The sequence below is a fragment of the Candoia aspera genome, chromosome 2, assembly GCF_035149785.1.
Source record: "Candoia aspera isolate rCanAsp1 chromosome 2, rCanAsp1.hap2, whole genome shotgun sequence".
NCBI classification, from domain to species: domain Eukaryota; kingdom Metazoa; phylum Chordata; class Lepidosauria; order Squamata; family Boidae; genus Candoia; species Candoia aspera.
The window spans coordinates 45,145,423-45,166,809 of record NC_086154.1 but is presented as its reverse complement, the minus strand read 5'-3'; the positions used below and the strand labels follow the sequence as shown (position 1 = coordinate 45,166,809).

Below are 21,387 nucleotides of genomic sequence, written 5' to 3'. Positions count from 1 at the left end.
GTGTTGACTTCTTCCTGTCCAAACCTTTTGGCTAGCATATCAATTTTCCACCTCCTTTATTCCCTACTGGTGGGTGTGAGTTGGCCACATAAATGGCTGAGGTGATCTGCTGCCTTGATCGCTCATTAGAGCCCATAGTTAAATTTGGAAATAGGATTGCTATTACCAGGGTACCATGGAAACAAACCTCTCCGCTAATGGAAGACACTCCCTCTTTCTCCATAATTTGGGAGGGAAGTGAATGGGGGAACTGTGAAAAAGGCATGGGGGCAGAAAAACAACATGGGGGGAGGGGAATAGTGTAGCAAGGAACGCAGTGCTTCAGGGTGTGTGTGTGTGTAACATTAGATTTCTTTGCAAGTCTGTACAAAAGACACCAGAGAACTGTTCCATATTTCCTAGTGACTTAAAAGTTATGTAAACAGTTTTTATTTAGAACTGAAAAGCACACTGATAGCAATAGAAGGGTTCAATGAATGCTTCTTGGAAAAGTAAAAATAATTATCTTCCATTTTTTCCTTTTTTATCTATTTATTTGCTAAAATTCATCTTGCACATGAAACAAATTTGATTTAAAATATCTTGAAAGGCCAAAAAGGATGCTAAGAATATAGGAGCTTTGATTGGATAAATCAGTAAGAAGATACTAATATAAAACTTTAGGATGTTTATTGAAGGGGGCATTGGGGGAGAAAGTTCCCAAATGCTGCTGATCACCCGGATACTTCAATAGAACAAATGAAGTGTATGCATTTCATACATCCCAGTGGCCAGGTGCCTTTTCGTGACACAAGAACAGAGACTCAACACTATTGCTGGAAGTAACATTCCCAGTAACACAGGCTAGAGTGTTTTCTAGTATGGGCAGTATAAAAATTACACATACAAATGTGGCTGTCTTGTATATGATGTCAGATACATTCTGTCTAGAAAGCATTCAGGAAGATTAAGGTTTTCTACAACCAATCTGCTAAAGGCCTATATGTAAACGTGGGAGATGAATCAATCTTAGAACTACACTCTGTTTCAAGCAAATTCTACTGTTCTTTGTACAGCCGTTATATGTTTAATGAAACTTTGATATTTCAGTGTATCTTTGATAAGTCATCCAAAGAGTAGTGAAAAATACTTTCTGATTTCCAATAGACTTACACTACCCATTCTGGCCTTTACATCTATGCACTTCTTTCTTTACTCCTTCCTCTCCTCTGATTGCATCACCACTTTTCTTTATTCTGCCATGGCTCCAGTTGATGCTACATCTGCCATGGCAATTCCTCATTTTCTCTTTTTTCTGCCAAATCTTCCCAAATTATCAGTAGATGAAAGAAGTAGCAGCAAAGGCATTCCTCCTTAATGACTGGTATTAAAGGCAGGAGACATCAAGGGTCAAGAGAGTGGTAAAAGTTCAGTTAGACTGATCTGGGGGAAAGTTATTAAAATCTGGAAAAAAAAACAGTTTTCAAGAAAAGTGAAGTTGTAACTGTTGGTGAACTTACTTAGCAGCTCAGTGAAGCAGACATAGTAGAAAATGTACTTTGTGGCATCTCCAGGTGGGTTTGTAAAAGATTGTTTTGTTAAGAATGTAGAGAGTTGCAGCCATTACTTTATCAAATTCTGAGTAAACAATACTGAGTTAGATAAATCCATGCAGGTGATTCCCTGTAGACCTTTATAATGCTTCATTTAACCTGTTCAACTATATTCTAAGATGCCAAATAAAACCAAGCTTTGGGGATTTGGGGTAAGCAGACCAGAGCGTCAAGGGACAACTAGAGAGGAGATGCTGATAATCCTTCTATATCTGATCTAGATTAAATTCCACATCTGGATTAACTTGAATGTACAAAGGACTATAAAACAGAAGAAGAAAAGATCCTTATCTGCCAACAACACACAGCCAGCTATCTGACTTTTCAAGCCAGTTTAATGAGATTAAGGCTATGTTTTGCTTTCCCTTTTGCCCTCTATTAAAAAACAAATAGTTCCATTGTATTCATGTCAGTACAGAATGAAGTATTCTAAGTGCAAAAACTTTAACTTTTTAAATACTTGCTATTGTTCGGTCTTACTTTTGATGTCATAAGCAACATTTTTTTTAGCATTCCATTTTTGCCAGGTAAATTGAATTTGTACTCTTGAACAGAAGAAAGTAACAGTTTGGCACACAGAATAAATTATTATAAATTGTGCAAAAGAAAAACATTGGATAATATTTTAAAATATTTTTATAGTTTTAATGATTGTTTTATATGAATTTATTGGTTCTTTTAATTGTTTGTTGTATGCTGCCCAGAGTCAATTTCTTGTGAGAAGGGCAGCTATGCAAATATGATCAATAAATAAAAAAACTACATAAATAATCTTTGAACGTTTGACATCCAAATGAGTTACTGTGGTAGGAATTTGCTATGTTGAAGCCAAGTTGTATGTCATCTTTCAAGAATGTGCTATATGGAATTCTCTTTTCTAAGCATCCATCTAAACAGCTACATATCAACGTACTTTTGTTCCATTCAATTGGCCTCTTTATTTTCCATTTAAATTGGCACACCTATTGTTCCAGTAAATCAGAAGGAGGAGGGATGAGATCTCTTGGGTTCAGCTGAGCAACAAGACAGACATCATAACTGTCATGCATGAGGGCATTGACAGCAACAACATTCCAATGATTTTCCCAGGTGTCCAGCTCTAGGATCTCTTTGGTGATAACTTCATGCCGAGCTGAAATGAAAAAAAAGACATAAATCAGATGCAAAGCCAGCAAAGGAGTCCAGAAACTAAGTTTTCTCTATGATATAAACAACAGTCCAAAAATAATTTTGTGCTGTACTTAGATGAAAAAAGAGAAATGGCTGTAGTTGAAGCCTGATGCCATACCTTGCCCTGGAGAATTTCTCTTTGGAAGAAGGAATCATCTAAGGCAGGCATGACCTTTGACATTCCAAAATATACAGCCATGCAGTTTGTCCAGAAATTCCATTTTGTGTTGATCTAGTTTGAATCCATGGGCCATTCCCCTCCGCTGTCCACCCATCTGGCAGCATAAAATAATGTGCTCATAAAATTTGCTCTCCCTATGGCCTATCCTTCCTGTACTGCATCTGTTTCAAGTCACTGCCAAATATGGGAGTTGACTTGATCTGGGAGCACAGCACTTGTATTAGCCTAGATGTGTTTCTTTGCTAGATTTATATTCTGCCTTTTCTCAAGAAGCTCAAGCAACATAGATAGCACTCCTTACTCATATTTCCCCCATAATTACAGCCTTGCCAGATAGATTGGGCTGAGAGAGAGTGACTGGCCCAAGATGACACAGGGAGTTTTCATGGCTAAGGATGGATCCCTCAACTGTTGGAATTATCAGGGGTCAACTCAGCATTGACTCATAAGCATAAGGGAGTCTTTCTAGTAAACACATCTCTATTGTGCTTGTGGGATGTCACATGGGTCACCTGATTTCCACTTCCTCCTCCTTCTTGGGTTTGGGGATTAACAATCTCCATTATTACCTCATGGGCACACCTGCAAGCAGGAGGTGCTGCAGAATGCAGCTCTTGTCCCTTTCATCTCGCTTGCACGCAGACTTTCTATTCCACATAGAAAGTGTCTACAAAGAACCAGTGATGAATAAGTGCTTTCTACTATGAAGCTACTTGTATCCAGATCTACTGAATAAATGTAAGCTACCTTTTTTTTCTCTTCATCTAACTACTGTGTGAAGACTGAATCCTTTTCTGAACGTAATCAAACTTAATGTGCAAGGTTCGTTTTGGTTCACGCTTCTACTCTGCAAGATTGTTGTTAGCTGCTTGGAGTTCTTTTATTAACCTTTAAAAACTCCATCATTAACCACCCCCAAGCTTCCTTCTCTGGTTTTGAAAAACATGAAAAACATCCACCAATCCGGGCACAATAGGAATTGGGTAGTTTCTCTAGACTGGTTTATTTGCCCTTCTTCTCACTTCCAGCTTATGTATTACACAAGTTAAAATAATGTAAAATAAACATATCTGTGGGGAAATATTCAATGAGAAATAGCCTCCCTCAGAGAAGAGGGAGATGGACCCTGTCGTGATTGTGCAACTAAGTTGGTCCTGTAGACTCAGCAAGTGAACTCTGACCAGCTGCTGGGCAACCACATTTTACCTCAAACAGCAAATAAGCAACAACAGCCCAATTCAATATTTCTCATTATTTTCTGCCCACTGCAATTAGGAAAAGCAGGAGTGCTGCACCTTATGGTAAAGATACTTTTCAGAATGTTGTAAAGTGGATTAGCACAAAGGCAAACCTTCTTCTTCCCCAGTGGGAAGTCTATTGTCCTCCCTGTACCTTGCTGAAAGCCTGGAGAAAAGGTATAGTAAAAAAACTGGGAGATGATGGATACGAAAGGATCTCAAGAAACAAAGTGCTCAGAGAGGGCAAAAGCTGGGAAGGAAATGACTACAGTGGAGGCTGGTTAGTGATCAGGGGATGGGCATGTCTGATTTCTCCAACATTCCCAAAATACACTCTGATCATACCCACTGATGGTCACCTGGCTTCACCTCTGAAGTGATAGGTGGAGAAGCACTTACACCTGGGGCTACCTTTGGACAGTATCAGAATAAGTGAGAAAACACTACTGTTATACCTTACAGCTCATGAAGATGTAGGCTGCTTTACTCATGGGCTGGAGATGAGATAAGGGCAACATCATGAGGTCTTGGGGGAAATTTAGTGTTATTAAGGCATGATCTCTTTTATTTATTTAGTCATGTTTATTTGTTAGATTTATATTCTCCCATTCCTCCAGGAGCTCATGGTGGCCTACAGAACATTCACACTTCCAATATGGTCTCCATAACCCTATGATGCTGATTGTGCTAAGAGACAGCGATTGGCCCAGTGAACCTCCATGGCTAAAAGTAGACTTGAATATGATCTCCCTGGTCCTGGTCTAGTACCTTCACTAGTGGATGACATTACCTACTGGTCATGGTTAAGTGAGGGGTGGGGGCAGCAGAGCTTTATGAGTGCTGAGTCAGTCTACTGTCAATCATATTGAAGCAACCACAAGTGCATAACCTGCAAAGAGGAAATTTAATTAAAAGACTTTCAGCCTTTTAAAGCACATCTGTTGCATCTTTGTTTTTAGTATAACACCTCCCAACACACCCAGAAAGTTATATAAGAACAGAGGAGGACAACACAGAACACAATTAAATTCAACAACTTAGTACTTAGAGCATTTGGCTTATCCACAAAACCTAAGTGACAAAAGATAGTGAATGTACAGAAAAGGGTTAACATGGGAAGCCAGTTTGAAAAGAAGTTGCAGTTCTGTAACAACAAATCTTTGCATCTGTTATCCAAAAACAATGGATGTAGTTACTTTCATGCTCACTCATAAATATTCTTTGCAGGTTAAGTAATCCAACATTACTCATATGTACAGTAATGAAACAAGTATGTTTACTACATGTAAAATTCCTAGTTCCTTAACTATACCATGAAAACAGTCTAGTTCACAGAAGTTCCCTGTGGATGTGGTTGTCTTGTCATTCTGACTGTATTTCTGTATCTTTTAAATGGTTTTCCCATGGTAGCCTGTTCAGTTTTGTACCCTGTGATTGAATTATTGTTTCTTTTAGTGGGCAGGGAGGAAGAACTGTAAGAAATGTGAACATGAAAAAAAAAGTACTGGGGCTAAGATTAATAACTTCTTCAGAAAGCTGCAAACTACATGGAACTGAACCAATGAGAATTAATATTAGTCTTGCTGCAGAGTCAAAAAGTTTGACATAGGGCTTCATTATATGGCATTTAAGAATTCTGGTTGTCTTACATCATTTATTTTGTTGTTAAAGGCTCTTTCATACATGGAGATTATATCGTATTTACTTTAAATTGACTTCAAATGTAATTTTAGAATTTATATACTGTTAACACGTATATTCAAATTATTTTCCAAATTCTCTCCAGAAATAACAGCAATAGGAGGTTCATACATGCTTTTAGGGCAAATAAGAAAACACCCCCCAGGCTTCAGGAAATGCTTTAAAGAAAACAGCACTTTAGTTCCTCTCTTGTAATTTCCCTGTTTGGAACAAGTAATGAATTTAGAAGAAGCAGTTCTGTTCAAGCAAACCAAGAAATCAAAGCCAAGCCTTAACAATAAGCTGCTTTCAGCGAAGGCTGCAAAACTGTGCAGTAGCAGAACCATTAAACAAGACAGAACTTTGGTTCAGAATCTTTTTTCTTTTCTTGTAAAGGTGGAGAGGGGGAAGAAGCATTGATTTGCCACAGGAATTGAGCTTTCTGAAACCTTTTACAAAAGATAAAGTTCTTTGCTGTAAATGAGAAGTTGCTTTAATTTTTCCTGATTTGTTCCTTTTTCATTTTAACATTTCTTTTTCAGTGAGAACCTTAAGTCTGAACTTTTACTGCTGCAAAGAGAAACGGATAGTTTTTCCTTTTTTTCTACACGTACTGTGGGATCTCTAAATACACTTACTGAAACTTGAGAGCCAGTAGGAAGAGAAGGAACAAAACTGTAACCCAAAGTATTTTCACATCTTACTGAACCACAGTTACAAGATTGTCTTTGTGTCTTGTCCCAACTCAAGTACCAGGCTCCTGATTGATGCATGTTTCCATTATCAGCCTGGGATACACTGTTTTGACACATCCTTTTAGTATCCTAAATCTGTTTTTATGTAAGCAAAATGGATGATTTCTTGTCAATTTCATTCTCAAGCTTTAAACCAAGTGAGATTGGCAAGGCATTACTAAAGGGGAGATGAGTTATGCTGAAAAGGATCTGTAGCTTTTACGACATTCATCTAAAAATTAATACAAAGAAGAGTCATGTAGTTGTAGAACTGCTGCCAAAGGAAGATAAAATAGTGTTGCTCATTGTTCACTACTTATTTTGTTACACTATCTGTCAGTTTAGCTTTTTCCATTTCAGTCTATTCAGCCTCTAAAACAAGAGTGGGAGGCCTGGCCAATGTGGACAACTGTTGGAAATGTTAGGTGTTGTGGTGCAAAACCATCTGGAGGACCATAGCTAGCCTACCCCTTTTACAAGATAGTACAGTCTCCTTAAAGACCATACCATAAACATGTGATATTTAAAAGCAATTAATTTAGGCAAGTGTGGTGTTAAACTAAGATCAGGGAGAGCCAGGCTCAAATCCTTATTGAACCAAGAAGCTTGCTGAATGACTTTGTGTCAGTCACTCCACCTAACCCACATCACAGGGTGGTTGCAAAGATAAAATGGGAGAACATGCTTCTCTTATCAATCTTGAGTGACCAAAATGAGAGTAGAATCTTCATTAGCCTTCTGGGCCAAGAGAGAGGCATGGGAAGCAGCAGCAGCAGGAGCAACAGCAGAGACCAAGTGGGTCATTGTGGGGAGGCCCTGAAATCTTCCCCAGGGACTCCTTAGAAAGCTAGTGGGTCTGTTTTTATATTGGAAGACTAGCTAAAATTGGGACAATAACACAAAGGAAGTTGCTTCCTCTTAAAAGAATTATATCCTTTCTTGCCTTGCCACAACTCCAGTGAAAATAATCTCCCCTGAAACTGTGTTAGCCCCAAGAAGAAAACTCCCTCTGGTTTTTAAGTATCTGTCATTATTGTAAGCTCTCCCATTTGTGCAGCCTATTCTATCCAGCACTACTAATAAGATCTCCATAAGATGCTGTTTTAAACACCGCAAGGTGTTCATAAACCTCCATCTACAAGCAAGAACCCATTTTGCCATTCTCACATAAATGTGCGGGGGCTTGCTGTTAATGTTGTGTGACTTTTGCAGTTTGCCTGACACAGTACTGCCCTTTGCATGCAGAGGCTAACAGATTGCTCTAGGGTATAGAATAAATATTTAATCTGTTTTTCTATTTTTAAAAAATTGCATTTTATACGCAGGTAGAGTTTACAATTATCCCTCTGGTCCTACATACTGACTGCTTCTTCTTATTCCATTTTTTAATGGCAAGATGCAATTTTCAATAAAATATCTTTTGAAATAAAAAACCTTCATAGTTTTCTTATAATTCTAATCAAATGTCTGCACATCATGTAATTCTCATACTTTCGTCATTTAAACTAAATAGGAAGTTAATAGCCTAGCAATTAAAACATTTGACTTCTTTTTTAAAGTTTTATGTCTGAGCTGTATTTCAAATGCTGGGTGGCTACTTTCAGATTCCTAACTTGTGAAAAGAAACCAAATTCAAAATAAGCTCAGGTTGTCAAAAGCAGTTGGGTATAATGATGTTTAAGTATGTAATGGAAATAAATGTGCCTTAAATATTGAATAAAGATTGGCTGTGAGAAAGGAAATAGAGAATAAATGACTTGAATGGTCTCATATGGGAAATTATATTGGGAATGATAAGCTCTTGTTCTTAAATCACCAAAGGCTTCTCTCTCTGCATGATGAGTCAGGTAGCCTCCCTGGGCACCACAGAGTTATTATTTTGTCTTATCTCCCCATCCCATTGCCCCATTTTTTCCTTGGCATAGGGGTTATAAACAAGGCTGCCCTGGAGTCCCATTACTAACAAAACCCTGTTAGTGAGGCTGAAAAGAAAACCACCATTTAGCCCAAATGTATGTATGTATGCATTTCTCTTGTATACCGCTCAGAAACAGTGGAACACTGTGCTGCACCATCTGCCTGCCTGTTTCTACACCAATGCACAGACTACCGGAACAAACAGAGAGCATTTGAAGTCCTAACATGGGAGGACAAATATGATGTCATATTCATCGCTGAAACTTGGTGGGATGAGATGCATGATTAGAACATAGTCCTGGAAAGCTACAACCTATTTTTTAAAAAACAGACTTAACAGAAAGGGAAGGGGTGTTAGGTTTACATGAAGAAAAAATATACTTGCATAGAAATTCATGAATCAGAGCTTATTGAGAGTGCCTGGATAAGAATAAAGGGCAGGGAGAGGAAGTGATATTGTTGTAAGATTTTATTATGGGTTTTCAGGGGAGGCAGAAGATATGGACGAGGTCTTCCTGTGTTAAATGACCACATTTTCACTTCCACACTGTAGTAACAACAGATTTCAGCTACACCAACATCTGTTGGAAATCTAACTCTACCAAGAGTTAGAAGCCCAACTAATTTACTTCCTCTCCAGCTGATAATTTCATTTTGCAAAAAGTGGAAGAAGAAAAAAGACTAGACTTATGAATGTGACCTCTTACTTCTGCCACAGCTGTCTTGTCGTGCAGGTAATATGGGGCACATTGATTTCCTGACAGTGATTTCTAGATGAACTTCAGCAGTCATCTGCCTTCCTCTGCTTTCCAAGAGCATCAGCAGGGGGCACCCTTAAGGCAGATGCTACTGGATCTGAGGACCATCTGCTGATATTTCTTTCCCTCTCTCCTGCCCTGATGCATACTTTCAATAATTGTCCACAATAAGCTCCTTAGCTTTGTAAGAATGTCAGACAAGGGTGCTTTCTTGATAGACAGAAAAGCTAAAGAGTTCAGTGGTCATGGTGGCAAAGAAAATTGGTGAAGTTAAAGACACTGAGTTTGCAGTGACCAAAAATCTATCAAGAAAGGTATCTAAATCTCAGAGTGCCACAAGAAGAGAACATATGGATTTCACATGCACACAGTCTGCAATGTAGATGTCTCCCTATTACCCTGATTCAGGATCCAGAATCCAACAGCACATCTTTTGTGTGGGGTTTGCCATGGGGATTACATTCAGCCAATGCCTTGAACATAGTATTGTTTGTACTGATTTTGCCTCAAGTTTGCCAAATTCAAGGTGTCAGCTGTGCCTTTGAAACTCAGTGAACTTGGCCCTGGGAGATCTTGGACAGCACTTCCTTTTTCACCTTCTTTCTCAATGAATAAAAGTTGCCTGGGGGAAGTTTTGCTTCGGGTGCTAATGCTCTTAGTAAGATAAAAGGTAATGTTTTCAGTGATATATTGCTAAACTCCTATTTGATTCCACCAGGCTTACTCCATCAAAGCCTAGAATTATTTAATAAAAAGACATTTTCCAGCAAATTTTATCTTTGTCTTTACACTTTCCTTCCTTCCTGAGTTGCTAATGCTTTTACCCATTTTTAGGTAATTTAGCTCTGTGTATTTCTTTATTTCTATTAGATTGAACTTCCACTTTTCCTCCAGCTGTCCAAGTGTTCTATGTCAGGGCTGTGCCTAGAGGTGTCTGCATGGTATGATGAAAAAAGTCAAGATGGCTGCCATGATGGTTTATGTGTGTGGCATCACTTTGATCACACTCTTGTGTCTGCCAGCTTGACTTTTTTGACCACACCCTGCCAACACCCCTGGTTGTGCCAATCCTCCAAAAGAAGTGTGTCACAACACACGGGAGTATGTATAAAGCATCTCTCTTCAAACCCAGTGTGGCCATATCTTTTTGCTTACGAAGTGACTCAGCAAGTCCTTCTCCAATCTTCTTTCATAATGATGACCCTGTGAATCAATTTAGGCTGATAAACAGCAACCCAATAAGTTTCCATGGCTGAGGGTGGACTTGGGTCTCCCTGATCTTAGTCCAACACTTTAAATACCTTGCTACTCTGTCTCTCTTTTATAATGAGTGTGATTTTGATTTAATTGCTGTCTAATCAATTAATACGCAACAATTTAGTATTGGTCTCCCAATAATGAGAGTTATTAACAATTTAAAATCCACAGCTGGGTATTACTTTCATCTATATATGAATATATGACCATAAGAACATGAACAGTGCCTTGCTGGATCAGACCGCTGGCCCATCTTGTCCAGCAGTCTGTTCTTACAATTACAAACTGTACAAGGAAGCCCACTAGTCTCCCAGCAGATGGCCTTCAGAGGCAATCACACTGCCATCAAGGCTAATAGCTGTTGATCCCCATGACTTCCATGAATTGGTCCAACCCTTTTTTTAAGCCAACCAAAGTGGTAGTCAGCACCATTTCTCATGGTAGTGAATTCCAAAGTTTGTTTACATGTTGTGAAAAAAACAAATTCCTTTTGTCTGTCCTGATTCTTCCAGGATTTAATTTCATTGGATGACCTCTGGTTCTAGTATTTTGGGTAGGGGAAAATCGTTCCTCCTTTTTCACTTTCTCTACACCATGCATAACTTTGTACACCTCAGTCATATCCCATCTCATGCACCTCCTTTCTAATGTGCAGAGATCCCTCTGGTGATCTTTACAGTCCTTTTCTGTTTTTCCCACTCTGAAAAATTTAGTGTCATCAACAAAGTTGGCTATTCCACTAGTCATGTCTGATTCCAGATCTAAAGCTAGTGCTTTTTATTTCCAAGAATGCTAAATGTATAGGCCACAGCTGAAGTAAACCATCATACTCAACAAGGTCTCTTTAGGGTTGAGTTTGATAGGAAAAGGCATCTATAAAACCCGCATACTGCCGATCAGCAACATTTGCCTTGTAATCAGTAGATTCATGGCAAAAGTTTAGCAATACAGCCTGTAGGAAAACTATGTGACACTTGCATACTTACTGCATAGTTCTGGATGTTCATTTTAAGAAAATTGCTTCTCAGGGTAAGTAAGGCTGCACACTGAACACTGCAATTGACACAAAGATGCTAATGCAAAATAGGATTGCTGAAACTTCACAGATAGACTGAAGATTGAGGAAGTAGGGTGAACAAGGAGATGGAGAGAATTTCTTCTTGCATTAATGTTATCATTAGCCCAATATTAAGAGAATCAGCACACTTAACAGGCAAACTGCAGTCAGATTGCTTTGATGGGGGAAAGACTTGCCTGGTGTCAGCAGGCTGGCAAAAGGATGTCAAGCTACTTATAATGAGCTCTCTTGATGTTCATTATGATTGCTTGAAAGAAACAATACTAAGCAGTAAGTTAAGGACAAAAATTCATGGTTTGCAGTCACTTGGATTCTATGAACAGCTCCATGCTCAGTGCCAGCTGGAGCCTGTCTATGGCCAACTCACCATTTGCAGATGCTGAGATAACCATGAGACCCAGGGCATGTAACTGTGTAATCATCTGCACTCAGTATTAACTTCCACTGCTGATAACTAGTTACTTTAAATGACAATCCAAACTACACAGATTCCTGAGGCTTCTAGATGATGCTGATTTTTAAAATACATTTCAAGACAGGTGATGGGACAGAGGGTGCTTTAGATGATGGTCTAGTGCCAGGAACTCAGCATTCTTCTGTTTGCATCCTTTATCAATGTTATTTTTTCACTATTTGATAAAAAGAAAAAATTAAAGATGCATGCAGTCGTCACCACATGCTGAAGTCTGAATCTAATGGCAAGGGTCTTTGGTGCCTCATATTCTACTGACCACAAGGGGGCAGTAGGATGGACAGTTAAGGATGTATCCTGCTTCCCAGTAGTGTGCTGTGTCTTTGCACAGCTTGCAAGAGCCAATTGTTAAATTTTCTGGAATTTTGCAAGCCAATAGACAGCAGAGGTGAGCCTTGATGCCTAGCATGCCAGTTAGCTGTTCCATGGCTCAGAGCACAATGGTGGCAATGGAGCCAACAGAGCTGGTTCTTAAACATTTAGCAGCTGTGTCCTCTCTTTGTCTATCACTCTGTCTAAGAGATTGCTAATCTCAGGTCACTTCCTCCTGCCCTTTCAACCCAGGCACACAGAGACAGAGCACATGACTTTGGACTCTCTCCTGGCTGGATGTAGTTGACTGCATGCTAGACCTTGCTAGACCTCATCATGTATTTTCTGTAAACATATCACCAAGCTATTCAACTTGCTTTACTGAACATTGCTCAGGTCAGATTCTCACTTTCAGGAATCCTCCCATCCACACAGAGAAAGGTTCATCTTCCAACACTGAAACCATCTATATTGATATCAGAATTAAGAAAACAGTGCATTAACACTGAAAGACAAATATATATTATTGGTTTTACATGTGAAAGATAAGGCTCCCCAAACAATCCTCTTTTTCATGTTTTATAAGTAATGTATACAAAAGTGAGGTTGCATATTGTTCTTATTTGCTGGATTCCTTTCCCACTCACAGCAGTTTACGCAGACCTCCCTCTTCCCATTTTTCTCCCTGTGAGGTGGGTTGGGTTGAGTGAATGTGTCTGTTCCCAAGTCCCCCAGGGATCTTCCATGGCTGAAGATGGACTAGATCCTGGGTCTCCTCTGGTGCCACTCCAGCACTATTATATCACACTGGCTCTCAGATCTCACTAACTATATTGCCTCAGTTTTGCCTTTTGTTGTTTATCCGTTTAGTCGCTTCCGACTCTTCATGACTTCATGGACCAGCCCATGCCAGAGCTTCCTGTCGGTCGTCAACACCCCCAGCTCCCCCAGGGACGAGTCCGTCACCTCTAGAATATCATCCATCCACCTTGCCCTTGGTCGGCCCCTCTTCCTTTTGCCCTCCACTCTCCCTAGCATCAGCATCTTCTCCAGGGTGTCCTGTCTTCTCATTATGTGGCCAAAGTACTTCAGCTTTGCCTTTAATATCGTTCCCTCAAGTGAGCAGTCTGGCTTGATTTCCCGGAGTATGGACTGGTTTGATCTTCTTGCAGTCCAAGGCACTCTCAAAATTTTCCTCCAACACCACAGTTCAAGCATCTATCTTCCTTCTCTCAGCCTTCCTTATGGTCCAGCTCTCGCAGCCATATGTTACTATGGGGAATACCACTGCTTTAACTATGCGGACCTTTGTTGCCAGTGTGATGTCTCTGCTCTTAACTATTTTATCGAGATTTGTCATTGCTCTTCTCCCAAGGATTAAGCGTCTTCTGATTTCCTGACTGCAGTCAGCATCTGCAGTAATCTTCGCACCCAGAAATACAAAGTCTTTCACTGCTTCCCTTTTTGGTATGGGGATATAAGTTGATTTTTTCCAATCAAATGGCTGTTCTTGTGTTTTCCAAATTTGCTGGCATATAGCATGCATTACCTTGACAGCATCATCTTGGAAGATTTTGAACAGTTCAGCTGGGATGCCATCGTCTCCTGCTGCCTTGTTATTAGCAATGCTTCTTAAGGCCCATTCAACCTCACTCTTCAGGATGTCTGGCTCTAGCTCACTGACCACACCGTCAAAGCTATCCCCGATATTGTTATCCTTCCTATACAGGTCTTCCGTATATTCCTGCCACCTTTTCTTGATCTCTCCTTCTTCTGTTAGGTCCTTGCCATCTTTGTTTTTGATCATACCCATTGTTGCCTGGAATTTACCTCCGATGTTTCTAATTTTCTGGAAGAGGTCTCTTGTCCTTCCTATTCTGTTGTCTTCTTCCACTTCCACGCATTGCTTGTTTAAAAATAATTCCTTATCTCTTCTGGCTAACCTCTGGAATTTTGCATTTAATTGGGCATATCTCCCCCTATCACTGTTGCCTTTTGCTTTCCTTCTTTCTTGGGCTACTTCTAGTGTCTCAGCAGACAGCCATTTTGCCTTCTTGGTTTTCTCTTTCTTTGGGATGTATTTTGTTGCCGCCTCTTGAACAATGTTGCGGACTTCTGTCCATAGTTCTTCTGGGACCCTATCTACTAAGTCCAGTCCCTTAAATCTATTCTTCACCTCCACTGCATATTCCTTAGGGATATTAGTGAGCTCATATCTAGCTGATCTGTGGGTCTTCCCTAATCTCTTTAGTCTGATCCTACATTGTGCAAGAAGAAGTTTGTGATCTGAACTACAGTCAGCTCCAGGTCTTGTTTTTACCGACTGTATAGATGTCCGCCACCTTTGGCTGCAAAGGATGTAGTCAATCTGATTTCGGTGTTGTCCATCTGGGGAAGTCCATGTATAAAGCCGTCTCTTAGGTTGCTGGAAGAGAGTGTTTGTTATGCACATTGAGTTGTCTTGGCAAAATTCTATCAGCCTATGTCCTGCTTCGTTTTGTTCTCCCAGGCCATGCTTACCTGTAATTCCAGGTGTCATTTGACTGCCCACCTTAGCATTCCAGTCTCCCGTGATGAAAATAACATCTCTTTTAGGCATGTTGTCCAGTAGGTGCTGCAGATCCTCATAGAACTGCTCTACTTCAGCTTCTTCAGCATCTGTGGTTGGGGCGTATATTTGGATCACTGTGATGTTAGATGGCTTGCCCTGAATTCGAATTGAGGTCATTCTATCGTTTTTTGGATTGTATCCGAGCACTGCTTTAGCCACTTGACTATTAATTATGAAGGCTACTCCATTTCTTCTGTGGTCCTCTTGTCCACAGTAGTAGATTTGGTGGTCATTTGATGTGAAGTGGCCCATTCCAGTCCATTTCAGTTCACTGATGCTCAGAATGTCTATCTTTAATCTTGACATCTCACCAAAAACAACATCCAATTTGCCCTGGCTCATAGATCTTACATTCCAGGTTCCAATGGTGTGTTGATCCTTAGAACATCGGATTTGCCATTCACCACCAGCACCGTCGGCCGCTAGCCGTCCTTTCGGCTTTGAGCTAGCTGCGTCATCACATCTGGGGCTAGTTGAACTCATCCTCTGTTCCTCCCCAGTAGCGTTTTGACTATCTTCTGACGTGGGGGTCTCATCTTCCGATGGTATACCGACATATCTCTGGTTGTACTGATCCATTTAGTTTTCATGGCAAGAATACTGGGGTGGGTTGCCATTACCTTCCCCAGGGATCGCATTTAGTCTGACCTCTCTGTCATGACCTTCCCGTCTTGGGTGGCCCTTCACGGTTTAGCTCATGGCATCATTGAGGTGCTCAAGCTCCAGCATCATGACAAGGTAACGATCCTTTGCTGAAGCAGTTTTGCCTTAGGGAATTATTTAAAAAATCATGTCTTCCTTTTCCTAATTTACTTCATAACGAATTCTGACATGAGATCATGAAACATTTCTCATTACAGATGTTCTCATTCTATTGCAAGAACAAATAACAAAGACTTTCCTGACTGCAGTATTGTAAAATGTAATTTATGTTTTTATCAGGATTAGATTGGAGAAAGCTTTCTCCTCCAGAATTTGAAATGGACAGAACTGGATTAAGATGGGAAGCAACAATATCATTTGCAACCAGTTCCTTTTGAAATTTTCTTCAAAATATTATGTGCAGGCTTAGCTAAGCAGCAAACAAAAAGTTTTAATCTGGAGGGAAGAAAAATGTGAAGTTCTTTGTGTGTACGGTCATGCAATTTCATCAGACCTCTCTCTCCAGAGAATTCAGACTTTGAGAGACCAGTTCAAGTCTTAGCAGGTTGCCAAATAATTCTCAACTTCTATATAAGCAGAAGAGTTCTTCTCTCACTTAATGTGAGATTTGTCTGAATATATTGTTCTGTATTTCCAGCCTGAACTTACTGTAGGTATTCCAGCTGATTTGCAGTCCTCCTGCCCACCAAGTTATAGCAATTAAAGGTGGGTGGGAGAAGGGGAGGAGGAGGAAGGTCATCCAACTCAGGAAAAGAAGAGAGTGGCCCCAAAGAGACCCACCCCTCTCACTTTCACTATTTGTATATACTTGATTTCAGATGCTTTCATTTTCTGTCATCAGCAAAATGTTTGCTTCTGACTTTACCAACCTCTTCTCTTTAGAATCATTCATCACTTTAATTGAGTCTTCCAAATTGCTTGCTGCAGGGCCATCTTGTTTTCAAAGGTTTTAAAAAATGATCTTTGGTATATTTGGGGGTTTCGAACCAGTGTCCAATATTCTTTTGCAATACTGTGGATAGATGCTGAATAAACATTAGGTATAATATATAGAACTTAAAGTACCTGGCACAATTTTATAGCATAAAAACTACCGCTCATATTGTTTTGCCCAAACAGGTTGAAAGAATAGCCAGCACAAAACAGTTTTATTGTTCATTCTTTTAATGTGAGCTTGCAACTCTGAAACTGTGGAGCCCTTGGTGCTCTCTGAGTCTTGTTGTTTTCTTGCAGATGTTTCATTGCCAGACAGTGTCCTAGGCACTGAAGAAGTTGCCTAGTCTGGCAATGAAATGTCAGTTCGCCTAGTCTGGCAATGAAACATCTGCAAGAAAACAACAAGGCTCAGAGAGCACCAAGGACTCCACAGTTCAACCCTGGGCTACAAATATTCGCTTCGATTGGTACTCTGAAACTGCTTAGAGAGAATCCTTGCAATTATTTGCTGGCTAAAGGGTGTAATAAAATTGATCTAAATCTAAATCCTTGCAATTCTTGATGTCAAGTTCATAGTTCTCGAGAATTCTGATAAAAATTTCACACCATCTTTTCTCATATGCCAGTCAAGTGGCACAAAACAAACAAACAAAAATCTTCATTGTGGCAGCAGTGAAAAATCTGAAAAATGCCTGATGTAAAGTGAACAATGAAAGAAAAGTACTTTGCTTATATAAGCTCCTAAGTGATTTTCATAACAACTTCATTTCCCATGTGTTTAATTGGCTCATCACAGAACTGTGAAAAATGATACGAAACATGGCCCTTTCCTTTATTTTCATATTCTTCCAGGTGCTACTCAAGAAAAGGATTAAACTGGGCAATTCAGTCCAGTGTTCCAAGTTAAATTCCATTGAGGATGATCCAGTAATCACCAGAGAATAGAAGTTCTCTCTGCAAGAAATTTTAAAATGGCAATAATATGCTTCAATACATCTTTCCAGTGTCTGATTTCTGGCTCTCAGCATATTCATTTATTGTACATTCTTCATTCTTCTTTAAAAGCCATGCTCTTTTGGTGTTGGATATTTTCTTTTTTCATGCTCCTTGATATTTTGTTCATATTTCTTCCAGTATGAAAAACCTCCTTCCACAAAAATATTTTTCACTTCCATGGATGAGTGAAAGCTTACAGGCAAAGCAGAAAATATTTCCTGTTAATACAGATTTCCAGCTATGTATCTCTCCATTTTCTGAGACATGACAGAATGCCAAACAGCTCACTGCCTTTGGATAACATTGCGCTGAAGCTTCACAGTTTTCATTAGTGTTCTGAAAATATTCAGTTCCTCTGCTGATATACTTGAAGGATATTTTTTAGAAAGCTCTGAAAGTCCTTCTGTCCATATAAGATGGAGTAATAGGGCAAAGAAGTTCTGTTGTTATATTAGATTCTTCATTGATCTTAGACTGAGTGAGTGCTGAGCTAGAAGCAAGTATCTGATTTTAAGAGGAGGATGACTGATGGAGATTAACAATTTCTCCTGCAACTATTATTAGTTTGTTTTTCTGAATCTGGCAGTGGAAACAATTGTGTAAGTTTAGGTTGCCTTTTTATGGCTTCTTTTTGTTACTTTCTGTCTTTGATGGGAGTGCTGCTCCTGTGGTATAGTAGCTACGTTTTTTCTGCACTGCCCTTTTTGGATCTAACGGGCTGCTATAGTTGTCTTATTATAATGCTAATGGGTAAAGCTTATTGCTGCATGACACCTATGGAATCAATTGCCACCCATCAGCCACAGCAACAAGACAATTACAGAAGCTCAGCAACTGGAAAAAAAACAGAATCAATAATGACATTGTTTGTTGTTATCAAGAGGTTAGAATGTCTGTTCCTCTGTTGCCCAATTCAGCACAGGCAAAGGCAGTCAATCAGATGTCAGGCAGGATCTTCCAGACTTGCTGCAAAGAATGTTGGGCACAATAAGCAGTAATTGATATACTTTAGTAGGAACTAAACTAAAGCCTATTTCATCTAGGAGTGATTGTGTCAGAAGGAACTAGAAACACAGAATTGTAACATCTCCAACTCCCTAGCCTAGCTTTTTTTACCCCTCAGAGCAAAAGGATGGGGTAGTTTATGATGGAAGAACTAACTGCTATTTTTATTGCAAAATTATTGGAGGATTTGATTTCATCTACAGTCTTTCCCTATTTGCACCAAACCACAGCACACATGTGCCCAGTCAACATATTTTTTCTGCCATGTTCCCATGATGTTGCCCTTATCCCACCTCCAGTCCATGAGTGAGACTTAAGTAGTCCTCATTTTCACCGTAGTTAAATGTAGTGTTTCCCCTCTTAAGCCAAAGCATCAGCAACAAGGGGTATACAATTGGTTGTGCTTTTCTATCATTAAAGCAGAGAGAAAGTCAGGTGACTAGCTTTGGAAAGGGGCAGTGGAGTGGGAAGGAATCGCAGAAGCACTTCTTGTCCATTTCAGGCTGATTTGGGCATGCCTGTCCCTTCTGGTCACCAGCCAGGTTTGTCTGCTGCCATTCTCCCTAAAGAGAATGTAAAGAATTCTAAAGACTTCGGACAAAATTCTTCTGGTAGCCCTGCTTTTGTTGCATGCAAAGAGTTCCCAGCCACAAGCACCTCTCTACCTGTTCAGCACAATATGGCATGGAAGTGTTGCCTTTTCACATCCTCTATAGAATGGTGGAACAACCTGTTGCCAATAAACCTAAAGCAGTGGTCTATCAGAATTGTGCAATAGCCCTAGACTACCGCAATAGTCAGTGCTTTAGTTCTCTGGCCCTTACCAGCTTGGCACAAGACAGAAAGAGTGGGATAGTGGAATGACTTAAGGGCCATAAATTGATTAAATCTGCAGATCAAACAGCAGGATTGCAGGCTAATAGTAAATGGAGTTTATGGGGAAACCAAAAAGAATGACTTTTTCTCCCAGGTGTTTAGGTCAGGAAGTTAGATGAGCTCTTCTGATGTTGTGTGTGTGTGTGTTTGTGTGTTTGTGAGTGGGGTTACTGTTTATCCTTGGGCACCAGGATTGTATGTTGTGGCAGGTAGCCCAAACCTCCTCCTACAACCTTTTTGTAGCTTCCCTGCAACTCTGGACTACAAGAACTGATTCCTCCAGAGATATCCTTCTTGCCACTGATTTACCGTGGAGAAGATAAGTGGCACCAGCCTGACCTACTAAGAAGATGTGTGCCACAGGCTAGAGGATCAATGATGTTCCAGAAGACTAAGGAAAGCAAATGTCATTCCCATGTTCAAAAAGGGGAAGGAGGAAGACTGGGAAAAATTCAGACCTGTCAGCTTGACATTTATAGTGGGCAATGTCCTTGAACAGATTATCAAGCAGCATGTTTGTGAGCACTTGGACAGGCATGCTACAATTAGCAGGATTCAGTGTGGATTTGTCACAAACAAACCACGCCATATTAAACTTATCTCCTTCTTTGATAATAGTATTTAGCTAAGCAGGTTAGGGGAAAGCTGTAAAGATAGTGTACCCAAACTTCAGCAAAACTTTTGACAGAGCACTTCATGGTAATCTCCTTAATAAAATGGTGAAGTATGTCAGACCTACAGTTGGCTGAATAACTACACACCTAAAGAGTGCTCCTTAATGGTTCCCCTTCAGTTTGGAGGCAAATATTGAGAAGAGTTCCAGAAGACTCTTTCTTGCACCTTGAGCTATTCAACATTTTTTATCAATGACTTGGAGGAGGGAGTTAAGGGAACATTTAGAAAGTCTTTAGATAACACAAAGCTTGGAGGGATGCATAAAACTTTAGATAATAGAAAGAAGATTCAAAAAGATATAAGCAGGCTTGAGCAGTGGGCTAAAATGAATAAAATAGACTTTATTAGGGAGGAAAAAAACATTTATTACTGTATTTGGGTAGGAAAAATGTAAGGCATTTGTGTAAGATGGGGGAGATCTGGCCTGGCAGTAGGGATCTGAGTATCTTTGTCAACCACATGAGCAAACAGTGTGATGCAGCTGCTAAAAAGTCAAATGCTTTCTTGAGGCACATTAACAGGTTCATAGAATCCAGATCATGGGGCATAATTGTTTCACAATACTCTGCCCCAGTCAGACCCCATTTGGAGTACTGTGTCCATCTGAGTACCACATTCTAAAACAACAGTGGCAAAGTAGAACAGATTCAGAGGAGCGCTACCAAGATGGTAAGGGGTCTAGAAACCAAGCTCTTTGAGGGACGGTTAAAGGATCAGGGTAAGCTTAGCCTACAGAAAAGACTGAGGGGAGATATAATAGCAGTCCTCAAATATCTGGAGGATTGTCCCAGGAGAAGGACTTATTCTACATTGCGAGAGGGCAGGACCAGAACCAATTGTTAAAATTACAGGGAAGCAGCTTCAGATTAGAAATCTGGAGGAACTTCCTGACTGTGCAAGCCATCAGCCAGTGGAAAAGACTAGCACATGAAATGGTGAACTGTCCTTTACTAGAGGTCTTCAATCACAGGCTGGATGGACAGCTGCCAGAGATGTTGTACTGGATCCTGTACTGCTTGGGGGGTTGGATTAGATGTTATTTAAGATACCTTCCAACTCTATGATTCTACTTCAAATACTGAATTATATTTTGATGTAGGCCTCCCCATGTGTGCAGCCCAGGGCAATTGTCCCAACCATCCTCCTCTAAAGCAGGCTTAATCGAGGCTTAATCCAGGTAAGGCAAAGCTATTTCTGAACAACCCAAAGGCAGAGTAGGAAATGGATTCAGTCTGT

The 21,387-nt window shown here is 40.0% G+C and overlaps 1 protein-coding gene across 1 annotated transcript in view; it reads right to left on the bottom strand.

Moving 5' to 3' along the window:
- Positions 1 to 1,209: 1,209 nt before the first annotated feature.
- Positions 1,210 to 21,387, bottom strand: part of KBTBD12 (kelch repeat and BTB domain containing 12) — a 93,464-nt gene continuing 73,286 nt past the window's right edge. The window contains exon 6 of the mRNA XM_063291703.1: positions 1,210 to 2,724. Coding sequence (XP_063147773.1) covers positions 2,555 to 2,724 — 170 coding nt within the window. The 3' untranslated portion in view covers positions 1,210 to 2,554. The remainder of the gene's footprint in view (positions 2,725 to 21,387) is intronic.